General features: G+C 34.6%; 2 protein-coding genes across 2 annotated transcripts; one reads left to right on the forward strand and one right to left on the reverse strand.

Annotated features, from left to right (window-relative positions):
• The first annotated feature begins 1,271 nt into the window (after positions 1-1,271).
• On the forward strand, positions 1,272-2,156 carry LOC142627423 (ribonuclease 1-like). The gene is made up of 3 exons (XM_075801284.1): positions 1,272-1,391; positions 1,496-1,703; positions 1,796-2,156. Exons 1-3 carry the CDS (start codon positions 1,326-1,328, stop codon positions 2,050-2,052), a joined length of 531 nt encoding a protein of 176 aa, XP_075657399.1. The 5' UTR covers positions 1,272-1,325; the 3' UTR covers positions 2,053-2,156.
• A 13,527-nt stretch (positions 2,157-15,683) lies between these two features.
• Positions 15,684-16,853, reverse strand: LOC142627698 (F-box/kelch-repeat protein At3g06240-like). The gene has a single exon (XM_075801562.1). It carries the CDS (start codon positions 16,851-16,853, stop codon positions 15,684-15,686), a length of 1,170 nt encoding a protein of 389 aa, XP_075657677.1.
• Between the last annotated feature and the right edge of the window lie 327 nt (positions 16,854-17,180).

Here is a 17,180-nt window from a genome sequence, read left to right on the forward strand (position 1 = left end):
GTTGCCAAAAGTCTCGGGGTAACGGGGTCTTTTTAAGTCGAGATTCTATTTTTCTCCCGAGGTGAAAAAATAAAGAAACTCGAGGGGCTATTGTAGGGGTATTGGGCCCAATAGCATATGAAGGATGGCCCAACGAAGTATTTTGGGCTGGAAACCCAAAATCCGAAGACATCAAAATGGTCGTGGACTATTTACATATCCAAACACGTCCGAGGAGTAGATTTGTCCTCGGATTTCAAGGCCGAGGACATAGAAAGAGAAGTTTGGTATCCCCAGGTTATATTATAATGAGTCCTACAATTATGGGGATGCACGGTATACGTGGAGGGCGAGAGAAAGAACGGTGGAATGTCTAAAAATAAAGCCGCTACCACCGCCCATACATTAAAAGCTCTGTAAATTGATACACTTGTTGTATAGATGGAAGGATGGGACACTGAACATCGAGCTTGGAACTTGGTCCCTAATCCCAGCGGGCTTTAGGGAAGAATGGATGGGACAAGTATCCAAAAAGGGGGATTGCAACCAGAAAAGTGGAAGGTGATGAAGGGAAAGGAAAGGATATAAATAGGAGGAAAGGCATACGAAGAAGGGGAGGGACTTTTCTGAGTAAAAGAGATAGAGCCAATAGTAAATGATAATCAACACTTGTATCAAAACTTGAGAAATATCATTAGAAACCATCCTCGGACACAATCCGAGGACGATTTCTCAGTCTTACTCTTTGCAAACGATTCTTTGTTCTGTTCTATTGGGCCCAAAGCCCGTTCTTTTTGTAATTGTCTAAACCATCCTTGAAATCTAAATTACAAGCCCATCCTCTACAAATTCATTGTAAAGAAAGGTCTTTCAAGCCCATTTTTCTCCCAGTCGTAGTTTGGGAACTTGAATTGTGTCCTTACAGTAGGGATTTGGAACCTTATTAGCAGTAGAGTATAGTAATAAGGATTATTGCATGGTCTCATTAATTATATACAATATTATCAGCATTTTTTTCATGCATATGTTCATTTTCCGTATTTAGTAAAAAAATTCAATTGTAAAAATATTACAAACATTTAATGCATTAGAGTGGTAGAAGATGCTATATAATCCCAACCCTTTATGTATTATTGTTATAGCTTTGTAAGATTGTGTGGTGCATGAAAGGGAGCAAAATGAAATTGCTTTTGTCTTTGTGGTTGGTTTTTGTGATTGGGGTTATCGATGGTGAGGTAGATTATGATTATTTTTACCTTGTGTTGCAGTGGCCGGAATCCTACTGCAACACAGGCAAAGTAACATGCTATGATTCACCCTGGAAACATCGATTCACCCTTCATGGGATGTGGCCCCAAAAGAATGGGCAAGAGGTCTCATGTCCTGGAAGTCCTGACTTTCATTTCGATGAGGTATTAAAGACTATATTTTTGTCATAAAAAAAATCGTTTAGTACTAGCAACCATTATTAGTTTTATTTGGCTTAGGAATTTCTTATACTTCACATAACCTGCAGGTGCAAAGAGGTTCGAATGACCTCCTAGGTAGAATGGACCGTTGGTGGCCAAGTTTTAATGCAGCACACAAAAGAAGCAATAGACCCTTTTGGAAAACCGAATGGAAAAAGCATGGCACATGCACTTCCTTCACTCAATCTGAGTACTTTGAAAAGGCTATTTCTAAAGCAGAATATCTTAACCTATACAATATATTGTTTAAAGCAGGTTTGCATATTTATTATAATGTTGAATTGTGTTTAAAAAATTAAACATTGTGTATTTTTCCCTTAATAATTTCTTGTGCTTTTCTTAAACAGGAATTCAGCCTGGCATGCAAACTTATACCAGTGAAATCAAGAACGAAATTGAAATGACGTTCAACTTGAAGCCAAGGATTCATTGCAATGAGGACCAATATGGAACCGTACAACTATACGAAATAACATTTTGTGTGGACAAAACTGGAACACAATTTCAGAATTGTACTTACAGTGCTGCCTGTAATCGAGAACCAATCGTATTTCCCAGTACCTATTATCAGTCAACAGCACAGCAATGTTCCTATAGAAGTTAAGATTTAATCTACGTAATTATATTTGGATATGTCACCTTCTTTATTTTGAGAAAGCAATACTCGTATTTTATTGATAAAACGCAAATGCTTCAATTCGGTTGTGTTATTTTCCATACAAATATAACAGTACTAGTATTGTCACGTTAACATAGACTTAACATGTATTATACCGTTGCTTGTATACCATTGCTTTTTTGTCACGTTGCACCTACAATAATAAATCAATAGCTTAAATTTAAAAAATCCACTTTAATATCTTACACCAACACAATTGTATGGTGCAAGGTACTCGGTTTTGATGTGGTGTGAGATTTTCACAACACCTGGCCAGGATATACCCTCATCTCACATAAATAAGAGTCATGTACTATTGAGTCCCACCCTGCCACGTGAGATATGAGATGTGAGATGTGAGATGTGAGTTGTGACTCAGCCCAGGTGGAAAGGATTTAATCAAGATGGTTTCATGGTTATATATGACTCAGCCAATTTAGCAAAAAACAAAAGACTCACCCAAGGTATCCGGAATAATTTCTAGTAATATGGATAACATGTTATGTTATATTAGCTTCATCACACGCACTTTACGCGATAAGACTCTTTTTTTTTTTTGGTATAATGTCGTAATTTTCTATTCATCTCAACTTTTAAATTATGACATCACTCATAAATTAAATAAAAGAAAGGAATGAATCTTGATAAAGTAAAAAAAATAAGTTGGAAAGCGGTCTTAAAGGAAATATACAAAGTGGATTGAGAAGTTTAAAAAAAAAAAAAATTAGATAAGTTTGTTTTAAAGATATGAATTAGTAGGATAGTGTCTTATTTTAGAAGCATTTAAGTAGAGTTTAAGATATATTTTTACTAGGTTGTCTACAAATTTTGTCCTTGCTAAACTTAGGATCTAGGGATAATTTTGAACCATATAAAAGTCCAGTTCAAAGAGAAGAATCGTGTTATAGATAATATAGATTACATTAAAAGGGTTCTTTAGTAACCAATTATGTTTTAAATGTCTCCCTTCCTCTCTCTCTCTCTCTCTCTCTCTCTATATATATATATATATATGTGTGTGTGTGTGTGTGTGTGTGTGTGTGTGTTTCTCAAAAAAAAAAAATATGTTTTAAATGATTTTTTTAATCAATTAGAGTAGTGATAGAATAAATACAAAGAGAAGAAAAATCACTTTTCTCCTTGTGTGTCCCTTAACACAAAGATAGGCACAAAGGAGAGGAGATGATGATCTTTCCTCTATGGTTACCAAAAGAAACCCACGTTGAAATGGGAAATCCAAGACTCGAGTATTTAAGGCTCTCAAAACATGATTAGCCCCCAAAAAAATGAAAAAGAGTTCAAGATGGACAAGATTTCTTCAATAATGTGCCGGACTAACTAGTGGGATGGGAAGGCGAGCATGTAACAGGATCAATGACATTTGAGTTTAGCTATTCAAACCAAAACCTTATTCAACTTTCATACAACGACAAGCCAGCTGAGCAATGAGCAGCACGGGCCTCAACCAATCCAAATTATCTACCTAAATTATTCAGAATATCTTGTTGGTAAAACTGTTTTATACCAATGCATTTTCATAAAATTGTATGATCTCTATATCGATTAAGAATACGTTCAACATGTGATGTAATAAGCTATCTAGCATATATATCTCATCCATCACATCTTCGCTGTGTCTGTAACTTTGAAAAACCTAATGTTGATACCCAAATTTTCCAACTTTTTGCCTTAAGGTTTAGTGAATGAAGCCTATAGGTTTGAAAAAAAAAAAAAAAAAAAAGAGTTAGCACCTAGGCCCAAGGATGGCCCAAATATATTGAAGAAAATAGAAAAAGCCCACAAAAGGTCTTCTGCAAAATAAGATTGGGTATGAGAATAAGTGAGCCCATGAGTGACCCAAGACCCTTGCATAAGGAAATGATATGAAATGGGCTCAAAATGCCAAACCCATTTGTATAAAGGAGTTAGAAGAAAAAGAATAAAGGAGGAAAACGTGCTGTAAAAGGAGAAAATTCTCAGATATTAAAGGTTGCAGAATATCCAACAAAGTAAATCACTACAGAACGAGGTAATTCCCAGGTTTCAAGCTGCAAAATGAGATCCAATGGGTAAAACATGGTAGGCGAATAGGTTCACCAAATTTGTATCCTAAACATACAGAGAAGATTTAAATTGTCATTGCCGAGATTTAGGGAGGTGTGGTTTGGCAGAGGAGAAGAAGATCCTAGTTGTGGTGATCTACTGAAACTCTTTAGAGGTTACTTTTGCTAGGAAAAACACTCATACTAAGAGAAAAAGTTGTGGATTATCACAAGGTGCATGTCATAAGGTTGGTTCATACCAAGCCAAATATCATTAATGGTCTTCCACCATTTATGCTAAATAGAAACTAACCGTAAACCCACCAAAAACCCAAAGAATTCTTTCATTGTAATCCAAAAGAGAGAGAAAAAAAAAAAAGAGTCAACAAATAGTGGGAAAAAGAATGAGATAATATGATAAATAAGAGAAAAGGTTGAGAATTTGCACCCAGTAGTGTACTTGCACCTTTCCGTAGAATACATCTAGCAAGAGAGATTACCACAGAATAGTAGTATTGACATGTACTACTAGGAAACTTCCTCTCTCCCATGAGACACGTCTCTCTTAAGTTTCTCACTATTTATCTTAATATGCCCAATCTGACTCACATTCCAAACCTTATAGTTTTGTTCCAACTCTAGGCAATACGACAGTGTGAGTTGGAGTTGAAATCTTTTTTGTTCGATTTGTTTCCGCAAAATGTATTTTATACATATATGTGCTAATGCCTATAAGTGTGTGTGTGTGTGTGTATTTGAGAATATAAATGCTAACATGTTGAGAATATATATACTAGATCTTTGAGATTTAGTATTTTTTGTGCAAGACATATAATAGTAGAGGAAGCGGATTAATGATCATTCTGCAAAAAGTGGAGAACAACCCATTCTATGGAGTAAATCTCATTAAACAGCTGAATAATGTTCCTTCTAAAGAAAGTGGAGAACCACCTCTTCAATGATAGTTGAATAAGCCCATTTTGCAGCAGCACTCTTTGGACTGGACTTAATGTTTATGCCTAGATTGACAATGACAAAATGGGACCCTCAAGCATATTTTGCAAAAGCGTCAGGCCTGACTTCATTTTTAGAAAAAAGCCTAGACTAAAAAATGTTTAATAGATGAAAGACACATGACTAGGTGTAAAAAGTGAGAAGATGATCCTCAACACCTAATAATGGCAATTTGGTTATCATCGCTTCTACACGTTGTTAGACAAGAATCATGGCATAACTTGTAGTAGAGGTAGAAATAAAGTTATAAAGTTGTGCATCCAATCCATCAATCCAACGAAATCGGTCCAATCTAACCCAACCAACCCAATGCCTCAAGTTGGTGGATTGAAATTTTATTTTGATTCTTGAATTGAATGGAGTTCAGATTGATTATTTTTTTTGACCCATTTAATCCAATACTAATTTATAATATATAAATTTTATTTAATTATTCTTATTTTATTTTATTTTTGGTTTGATTTATTTTGGTATTTTATAAATTAGCTTAATGAATTTGGAAATTTCAAATATAATTAAGATATATTATGTGAATTATAGTAATTCGTTAAAAATAATATTTTTTTTTTATTATATCAACCAGAAAAAAGAGCATTACAGAGTTACTGGCTGAGGCCAGTTGTAGTGTATTAGAACACTGGAGGCCATATCAGCCATAATATTTACATTACCAAGCACAAAATTTGGGGCCTAACGGAAAGAAAAACTCATACCCTGATGCTTTAAGGAAACAAAATTAGCAATCAAAGATTTTCCTTCCCAATCCAGAGATTGACCTGTGTTTAACAACTGAACTAGATATTTACTACTGCTCAAAACCAAAATCTAGTTGAACTGAAGCCTATTTGCTGTCACTGCTACTAGGGATGGCAATTTATGCCCGACTCGCGGGTACCTGGCCCGGCCAGTCTCTAATGGGCCGAATTTTACCTGGCCCAATAAAAAATAGGGTCGGCTTTGGATTTTTTTAAAACAAAACCCGAAGCGGGTCCGAATATATATATATAGTTACTAAAATACCCTCATATATATATACATAGTTATAAACCCTAACATTTCCTATTCCTCATCTCATTTCAGCACTCAGCTCACACCTCTACCTCCCTTCTCTTCAACTCACATCTTCGCCTCTCATTTCTTCATCTCACAATCTCACTCACTCCCATCTCACCGCTGCCCAACTGTCTTAGCTCTCTCACTCACTGTCTCACACAACCACAAGCCCACAAGTAGTCAAGCACAGGCACAGCACTGTTTTGTCCTTGCCGTCGCCGATCTCACTCCACCTCGTTCTCCATTTTTTTTCTTCTTTTTTTTTTTTTCTGGGTTTAGTTCGTCTCAATTATGTGAGTTTGCGTTTGTGATTTTGAAAGGGAAACTCATAGATCTAAAATTTGTGTTTGGTTTGTGATTTTGAAAGGGAAAGTCATAGATATGACATTTGTGTTTGTGGTTTCTGTGTTTATCCTTGTGATCGTGTTTGGATTTGTGTCTATGTTTGTGATTTTGGGCAGAAAAATCATTAATCAAAATTTGTGTTTCTGATTTTGGGCTTGGCTGGGCATGAAGGGACGGAGCCTGCAGGGACCTGACGGGGCAGGTTTGGGTTGAGAAAAAAAATCCGTTTAATAAACTGACTAGGTTCAGGTTTTCAGGCAAATCTGCATGTCGGGTCGGGGTACGAAAAAACTAGGCCCGAACTTGACCCGTTGACATTCCTAACTGCTACTTCTCTTAATCCTTCAAGCAAGGCACCTGAAACTCATCTAGCTGCACTATTGCTGCATCCATTGAACACTACTGCTCCGTGCCTAGTCCGAGCCTCATAAGCAAAAGCACTCCTCTTCCTTCTTCTTTGCCTGACACTAGAGATCTTGAGGACAATGCTCCATTTCCCACCAAAACCTTGAGCCATAATTTTCTGCCTAGAAGTCCTATTTCCAGTATTGTGATGATGTTCAAAAATCTCTTGGTACCTGTAAAACAGTTTTCAAGAGCTTAAAATGACATTCATTGGATCAGGTGTAATTCCTTCATGAATCACTCTATTTCTGTGATTCCAGAAAATCTAGAGGGTGATGAACATTAGTTGCAAAGTTTTCATGCTATTCTCATCCAGCCTCTTATGTCTAAAGATAGAATTTGTGAGCCATTACTAAACTGTCAAGGGACCTAGGGAGGAAGTATTCACGGCTAGTGGTGACCCATACCAACAAGCTCTAGCAAAGTTGCATTGAAGAAAAAGATGGCTAGCAGACTCCTCTACATAACCTTCCCTTCACAAAAACGACAGAGAGCAACAATTGGAATTCCCCTTCCCTTTAGAGTTTGAAAAGTTGGCAGATTATCATGAAGTACCTTCCAAACCAAGTTGCATATTTTCAAGGGCAGCCTAGCCTTCTAGATAATGTTCCACACAACCTTAGGGAAATTTTGAGGTCTAAGAGTTGCATTGGCTAACAAGTTTGCCTCTTCCAACAGGACCACATAAGCTCTATGGACTTTGTACTCTCTTTAATTTGAGAACTTCCACATTAGAGTATCTGTCACAGCACCTGTTTTTGAGATGGGAATGCTTAAAATCTCTGAGCTTACAGGGGGAATACAAGGATCTGACCAAATCAGGCTTCCAAGAGTGAGTGTTTTAGTCAATGAGACTAGCTACACTACCTATGGTAAGGTTCGGGTTTTGCAGATTTGAGGTTTGGAACCAAGCAGGATGGTCTAAGGGAATGTTTATACCATTACTAACCCACCACTTCCCCTCTCTCAGCTTTTTGTTATCCTGATTCACAATGTTTCTCCATAACCAAAATTGATGAGGTTTGAGTTAACAATCATGTATTGAGCTCAAGGGAAGTATTTTGCTTTAAAATTTCTTGCTATAAGGGACTAAGGGTTTTGGTGAATTCTCTAGAATTGCTTAGCAAGCATGGCTTGGTTCATCAAGCTAAAGTTTTTAAGACCTAACCCTCCCATATTCCTAGGCTAACAAACTTTGTTCCAATTGAGTAGGTGAATTTTCCTAACCCTTGATCATGCCCCCACCAAATGGTTCTTGTAATGGCGTCTAGTTTCTTGCAAATACTGCCAAACACCCTAAAACAAGAAAAGGTATATAGAGGCATGGATTGAAGAGTTGAATGGATCAAAGTGGTTCTACCAGCTTGTGAGAGGAGCTTAGCTTCCATCCTTGAAGTTTAGAATTGAGTTTATCCACTAAGTAATGAGAGTCAGCAACTCTTTTACCCTTAAGTTTGAAATTTAACCCTAAGTACTTACTAGGATTAGTCACCAAATTGGCCTTCAAGGCTGAGCCTAGGTGTTCTTGCTCTACTCTTGGCATATTTGAAGAGCAGTATAAGTCTGACTTGGCTACATTGATGCTCTTTCCAGAAATAGAGAAGTACCATTGTAAAAAACTTTGAATGTTGTCTATAGAGTTACTATTTTTCCTAAAGAACAAGAGGGAATCATCAGTAAACAACAAATGAGTGAAAGTACATCCATTCATTCCAACTTTTATACCTTGGATCTTCTTATGTTGCTCAGCTTAAATAAGGGCAAGGGATAAAACATTTGCACACAAAAGGAAGAGATAGGGTGATAAAGGATTCCCTTGTCTTAATTCTTTTTTAGGTTTGAAGGTTTGAGATAAGCTCCCATTCACAATAAGTGTATATTGGATTGCCGTGACACACAATGAAATCCACCATAACCAATTTTGGCTAAAATTCATAGAAATAAGAACACCCTTCAAGAATTTCCAATCTAACCTAATATAAGCCTTTGTCATATCAATCTTCAAAGCCCCATAAAACTTTTCCTCCTCTTCCTTCTCCTAAGGAAATCAAAAATTTCATGAGCAATGAGGATATTATCAGAAATATTTCTACCCTTAATAAAAGCATGTTGAAAGGGGGTGATAAGGGAGTCCATGAAAGGTTTAAGACAATTAACCAGCAGCTTAGAGATAATTTTGTAAATCACAGTACATAAACTAATGGGCCTAAAGTGATTCACATTATCAGGGCAAACATTTTTAGGAATGAGGATGATATAAGTAGCATTGAGGGACTTAAGCAGAGATCCTGAGTGGAAGGAGGCTAGGATAGTGTTAAAGATGTCAAATTTGACAATGCTCTAGTACTCTTGATAGAAAAAGGCAAGAATACCATCTGGGCCAGGGGCTTTATGAGAGCTTAGCTGAAAGACAGTATCCTCAATTTTCTCAGTAGTGACTGGGCTGTCCAGTGTAGAAGAGTTGTTGAGGTCATAATTGAGGTAAAGGCAGGATACCAATTCAATAAGAATCTAATCGTAAGATAAAAGGACAATGTCATCAAAAGCATTCTTAAAGTGTTGTGCAAGGATATTCTCTATTTCCCCTTGATCCTTAGTGTAACTACCATCCACTCTTTGAAGTTACATAATTCTATTCCTAACTCTTCTTTAACTCATAAGAGTCTGATAGAACTTGGTATTTCCGTCCCCAAAAAGAACCCAGTCACTCCTAGCTTTTTGAGCCCACATAACCTCCTTACTTTACATCAGAATTTCCAACTCTTCTCTCAACTCAGCCTTTCTCTTAACATCCTTAGGAGATGAGATAGAGTTTTGCACACATTTAAGTTGGTTTTGTTTCATGTGAATCTCATTCTCCAATTTCCCAAACACTTCCTTATTCCAAATTTGGAATTCATCCCTAACATTAATGAGTGTGTGTCTTAATTGAAAAGCTCTTGATCCCTTAACTTGATTATGCTAGGCTTTCTGCACAACACTCTTACAAGTAGAATGGGATAGCCACATTTTTTCAAATCTAAAAGGTCTTCTTTTAAAAAGTGGGAAAAACTCAAGGTCCAATACAATGGGGCCATGATCTGACCTAACAATAGGGAGGTTCCTAAGAACATATTTAGGGTAAGTATTCACCCAATCTATACTAGCAAAAGCTTGATCAAGCTTTTCCATTACAAAATCATCCTCCTCCCTCCTATTCATCCAGGTATACTTCTGACCAAAAGATACCAACTCACACAAAGCTAGATCATCAATCACTTGTTGGAAGGATTCTGCCCTTATGATTGGGTTCAAATGAAAGGAAAATTTATCCTCTTGGCTTAATATTTGGTTGAAATCACCAATGCATAACCAATTTGGGTGAGAGGTAGATTTAGAACTTCTAAGTTTATTCCACACTTCATATCTTTGAAATTGAACAGGCTTACCATAAACAAAAGTAATAGAGAGTGGGTTACCTTTATTGTTAAGGAGATCAATGCGGACAAGGTGATTTGACTCATATTTGATATTGAGGCATTGTTTTGGCATCCAAGCAAGTAGCAGTCCACCACTTAAACCAGTCCTAGGTAATTCCTATCCCTCAGAGAAGCCACATTTTCCCCAGATCATCTTTCCTCTATCCTTCACAAGCCGAGTCTCCATTAAGAAAAGAATATTAGGTCTAGACTCGTGGAAAATTTCTTGGCATTATTGAATCACAGAGGATTTGGGCCATATTAAAAAAAAATAATAAAATGATTAATAAAAGTCTGATTTTTTTGTAATGCATGAAACATGTAAGTCTAACCCATAGATCAACTCATGAAACCAACCAAACCCATGTAGTTGAGGTTAGATTGATTTCTACACATGTCATGAATTGGGCTAGATTGTGATTTTTTCAACCTAAAGAGGTTGGATTGGGTTGAAAAATATCTTTAACCCAACTTCCCTAATAAAAATCATGTCCATATGTATGATGTAATTAATCAGTATACATGGTTTTCAGACTTGGACTAGACTGTATGGTTTGACTTGGTTAATTCAGAATCTCTCATCAATACTGTTCTTTTAACCCTAAGAATTGTTCTATACAAAAAAAAAAAAAAAAAAAAAAAAGAAGAGAGAGAGAGAGAGAGAGAAAAGAAAAAGGCAAGGACCCATTTGAACCGTAGTTGAACAACAAGTGTTTGAAAACCATGGTTGGTTTTCACGATTTAGGTCAAAGTTGTTATATATATTGTAGAGTTTGTTTAGACCCCTTAAACTACAATTGGATTAACCTAGTTAGCAAGCCAAGTTATTACTTAGTCCAAATTCCAGATCTAGGTTATCACAATCATATAATCATATCAATATAAAGTGCGGAATATAAAAATACAAAGATATGATGACCCAGAAAAACCAAACCGGTAAAAAACCTGGGGAGGATTTAACCTAGCTATCCTTAAGATAAACCTAAATCCACTATGAAAAAATCGAAGTTGTACAATAGCGACTCAGACCACTAACATCCTATTGCTACCCAGCAGTAGAACTTACTGACATGATCACGCGCAAACTCCGAGACCACAGACTCCTTCTTTCTTGGATTCTCCAGCAAGTACAAGCACTCCTGCTTGTATATCTTTAAGCTCTTACGGCAGCAACTGAACGATCATCAAGTTCTTGAAGCAATCTCCTTCTTGATAATCCTAAGCTTGTGTGAAGGCAAGCACCTCTTTGATCTGACAAGAGACTCACACAAACAGCAATATGAGCAACATCAAAAACGTGGCTAGGGTTTGCCTTTTATACCTAGGGAAAAACATAAAACCCTACACGTTATATGGGTTTAGGGCTGAGTTGGAAAATCTGCAGAAAAAATAATCTACACAACTTTCGATCGATCGAGTCAGGCAGAAATACACAGTAACTTTTGTAGTTAACTCAATTCCAACTTTACATAAATTGCATACTTTGAGCAAGTCTAAAACACTACTAGACACCTGTTTTTAATCATGGTTTGTCCACAATACATATTAGAGTTCTAATACATTAGTTCCTAAGTACTTAGAACCTAACATATATATATATATATATATATATAGGCATTTACATGCTTAGAGCACCTTAACATCGTCGTTAAAGTTTCAACAACACAGTGGCAAAGCCAAAAATTTATATTTGAGGGGGCCAAACATAAAATTAGACAATTAATTATTTCTCTGTGTATATATTAATTATATCCATACTAATAGTAATGCACATACAATTAAATAATCAAAACCCAAAAGTGTATTAATTCTGAATTACCATCTCCTCAACTTGTCCATGAACCTAGGTTTTTCAAATTAAATTATCACCCATTAAATATAATGACTAAAATTTAAAAAATACTAATAATTTAAAGATTTTTAAATAAAAGACAAATAATTATTCAAATTTCAATATATATATATATATATATATATATATATATAAATCTATAACTACAACCAAAAACATGTTATATTATTTTATATATAAATTAAATGATAAAAATAATATATTTTAATCATATACATTTATAATGTTGATTATTTTAATATTTTATGAAAAATAAAACATATGATAAAAGTCAATCAAACAAAATGAAAAATAAAATAAAAGTACGTGGTAAAGTGGGAGTAGCCTGCATAGCGACACACTTGCTTTCGTAGTAAGGATTTTAACCACACACGTGGTTATCTAGTGGAGGAGGATAATTGCTTAAGAAATGTTACATCCACAATAATTTTTACAACAATTTCACAATGAATCCTAAGTCGTAAGTTGTTATTAGTTCTAATTTTAATTCTCAACTTATATAATTTTTTTTGCGCACTCATAACAACCAATAATAACCTGCCAGTTAAAATTTGTTGTAAAAATATTGTGCACGTATCATTTTTTTATTAAAATAACTCTAATATATATACACACACAAATTTTTTTTTAAATATTTTGGGGGGGGGGGGGGGGGGCCAGGCCGCCTGTGGTCTCAATATGGCTTTGCCACTACAACAATGGCACAATGGCGTCACTCTCTCTCTCTCTCTCTCTCTCTCTCTCTCTCTCTCTCTCTCTCTCTCTCTATATATATATATATATATATATATATATTCTTCTCACTCTCTCCCTTGTTTATTATGCATTTTGGGCTTTTTGCCCCCAAATTTGCTCTATGCCTAACAGTCAATCACAACATATATTTTTCAGCTTTGTTTTTAAATGGGGCGGAAAACGAATATTCCTCTCTTCTAGGCGCTCTAGCTTTTGTTTTGTTTTTGTTTAATTTTTATTTTTATATACAATTTCATGGGGAGTGGCCCAATGAGTTAGAGCTCTTAACCTTTTTATTGGGTCTTACAACAAAATTTAATGGTGGCCTTTGTTCAAGCTTTTTTTTTTGGTTTTTTTTTAATTCATGGGAAATATCTCTCTTAACTTTTTATTTTTTTATTTTATTTTTTATATTGGGTTTCTTAAAAATAAAATAAAATATATGAAGTAACCAAATGGGCTTGGGCATGACTTCGGATAATTTAGACATAGACATAAAATGTTGACTTCACTCAAAATTTGAAGGGAAAAAATACTTATCACCTTTGAGGTTTAAAAAAATTAATATACTCCCATTGTGTTTACATTAGTAATGAAATATTTTAAATTTTATAAGAATTTCTTTACTAACATTTATCCTTGGTTAATAAAACCATAATTGATAAATTTAAAATAAAAATACAAAGTTTATCAAGCACTCAAAAGTGCTTTTTTTTTTTCTCTTCAAGTTTAAGGTGGAGTGTCATCCCCTCATATCTCAAAAGTGGAGAGTTCAATTACCCCTTAAATTTCATGATTTCCTTCCAACGATTTTTAGGTGGAATTTTCTATAATCTTAGAATTTTAATTGAAGTGTTCTTTATCTGTTTTGTGCAAGTAATATGATTGGAAAATGAAAATAAAAAAGGTTGTACACTGTCTAGATTGTATGATCTAATATATGGGATATCCCTTCATTCTGAGTGTATATTGTGTTGTTTCTTCCCTTGGAAAGCTAAAAGAATTATTACACTACACTGTATGAGAAACCATCCTAATACATTAGAGCACCTCCAACACTCTCTCTAAATTTTTGTATTATTTGGAGAATGAATAATGACTTTTTTCTTTTACCTGCTCACTTTTTCAAATACACTTTCTAATAGACTCTCTATCTTTTTCTCTATTTCAATAAAATATTATTTATTCATTATTTTTTTATTCTTTTTTTTAATATTTCTTAATTCATCTATATTTTTCAAATTCCAAACAACATTAACAATTATATTTTTTTTAATGAGAAATGTTGCGTCTATGACATTTTTTCACAATTCTTTCACAACAAAATCTTATATGGTAAGTTGTTACTAGTTCTAATTTGAACCCACCATTTAAATTATTTTTTTACTCACCAATATATCAACTAATAACAATTTGTTACTAAAAATTTATTATGAAAGTATTGTAAAAATATCGTAGTAATGTTACTCAATTTTGATTTCTTATTTCTTATATTATTTTTCCTTTCTTTCTTTTGTTTTTTTTTTGTTTTTTTTCATCCATATGCTTTTTTTTTTTTCTCTTGTTTTTTCTCCTCCACACATGTACACCAACCCCTATATCTATCTTCACTCTTTTTTTTTGACTTTGTGTTTTTCTAGTTCTTGATCTCCAGACTTCTTTAGAACATATCTCCAATTCTCCCTCTCTCTTTATTTCTCTTTCTCTTATGCGCACACAAAAATTTCTCTCCCTCTATCTCACACAAACAAATTCTCTCTCATACACATATAGATCACCGGCAGAGAAGTGGAGATCGGTGTTCTACACAGATCACCGGATTGGGTTAGATCAGCTTCTCTCTCTCTCTCTCTCTCTCTCTCTCTATATATATATATATTTTTTTTTTTTTGTTCTAATTTTTTTTTGGGGTTGAAGGATTTGCTGGATCGTTTTTGTGAGAGAAAGTTGTGTTGATTTTGTGAGAGAGAATTGCGTCTTCTTTGTTTTCTAATGAGAAGAGAGACTGAAGAATGAAAGAGAAAGGGAGGAAAAAGGAAAAATAATAATCTTTTATTCAACTGGTGATTATTTTAACTGAGGAAAATGTTTGGAACTGCTATAGTATTTGCTACAGTGCTCTCCATATAAAGAGAGCTATTGCAGCAAATCTAAAAAAGATTTGGAGATGAAGAGGCTGTTGGAGGGGTTTTTTTGTGTGATTGCTCTCCAAATTAGGCTTTAGAGAGCCTATTGGAGATGCTCTTAATACTGCTTAGTTAAAAAAAAAAAAAAGGAGAGGACTTTACCAAAATTAACGCCTCTTTTTTATATATATATTAATGGTAAACTTTTTAAGCATTTTTAAATTTTATCAATAAATTTTAAAGTGACCTTAATCACTATTTCTTTATAATGGCAAGCTCGTGCCTTATACATACTCCTATTAAGGATATAAAATATCTAGCAACATTCAAATTTTAGTAGAAAATATGGTAAAAAATCTTTGCATGGTACTCGACACGTATTTTCTGTTATTGAAACTTTTTTAAAGAACAAAAAACAAAACAATAATCTGACCTACTAGGCTACAAGCCTTGAGGATAGGAGTAGGCAGATTATACATATTACAATGGAAACTAAACTAACTTTAAGAGAAGATGAGTCATGATATAGATGAGTCTTGAACCTTTTTTACGAGCTATCCTGGTCTTCAAGGTCATTTTCTCCTTTGACAGAAATTAGACTCTCCATGTAAGGAATTACTTGCAACCATTTTGATGATACTCCACCAAATCGAAGATCAGTCATTTCTTGGGTAAAGAGGTTATACAAGAGCAATTGCCCTTCATTATTTTTCAAGAGCATGCTGTTATTCTTCAAAAATCCAAATGATCTGTCAATTCTCATAAGAGGTCCAATTGTGAATAGCTTAGTCCAAGAGTCCCTAACACCAAATTCAAGCAACGACCAAATATGAATACAACTCTCCGACCGTTCCATATCTTCAATCAAAATAACTAGAGAAACCAATCCATTAAGCACAAAAAAACTTCTCCAATCATAATTGCAATACCCAACAGCACTATCATCTGGTATAGTTGTTCTTAGAAATAACTCATTGCTCATATCAAATGATAAAATGCAATCAAGCCAATCATCACGATAATACCCGCACCAAGAAAACATCCCTTTTGTGTACGTCCTATGACGATTATAGCTTACAAATTTATCCGGCACCCAAGCATGAACTTTTTTCCATGAATTAGTACTTAAACAATATACCTCAGCTATATTAAAATTTTTTCTTTCTAAAAAGGTTAATTCAGGATTAGAGTAGTCATCGGCATTTAAGATCATGACCACCTTGTAGTCATTAGTTTTAATGTCGAAACCAAACCCAAGATCAAGAAGCCCGGATTTGCTTTGTGGATAGGATATGCGGGACTTGGGAACAACTTTTGTTTCTTTTGTTGCAGGGTTCCACAGAATAATATTACCCCACTCAACATGCAAACAAACAAGACCATTGGATGAGCCAATGATTTCAACTCTTACCTTCATATCAAAACCAAAATACAATGATGGAAGAACTTGTGTTGAAGATATTTCAAGAGTTTCATAAGGAAGCTTGGCGAAAACATTATAATGGGAAGTTTTCTGGAGAAGAAGCAAACTGCCATTCTTATTCTTGTTAGAGATGGTCTGATTGTGGAGAAGATGTCTAGTGATGAAGTTTTGGCTACTAATGAGAACACACCAAGATTTACAGACACTCTTGAATCGCAAAAGTGAAATCACTGGTAGCCATAGCAAAATTTGTATCACCAAGTCTTCAGGCAATTCTTCATTAGTTGTCAGCATTGTGTACCTTTGTTTCCTTGGTTACAAAGAGAAAATTGAATGATTAATAGACACAAAGATGAGAAATTGTGTGTTCTTGGGGAATTGAGATTTTTTGTATATATATTACAAGAATTGCTGAATTTTTTTTTTTTTTTAATTTTTATAATTTAATAGGTAAGGGTGAGGGAATTTGAATATTGGATGTCTCATTTGAAAAAAAAATAGAAGGTGCCAACCAATTGAGTAACAAAATTTTTGACAATAAAGGAATAAAATTAAAACATATTATGGTGATATGGTATAATTATCTTTTCTTTACAAATAAGTTCTTAAGTTGTATGTGAG

This window comes from Castanea sativa, chromosome 3 (genome assembly GCF_040712315.1).
Source record: "Castanea sativa cultivar Marrone di Chiusa Pesio chromosome 3, ASM4071231v1".
In the NCBI taxonomy this organism is placed as follows: domain Eukaryota; kingdom Viridiplantae; phylum Streptophyta; class Magnoliopsida; order Fagales; family Fagaceae; genus Castanea; species Castanea sativa.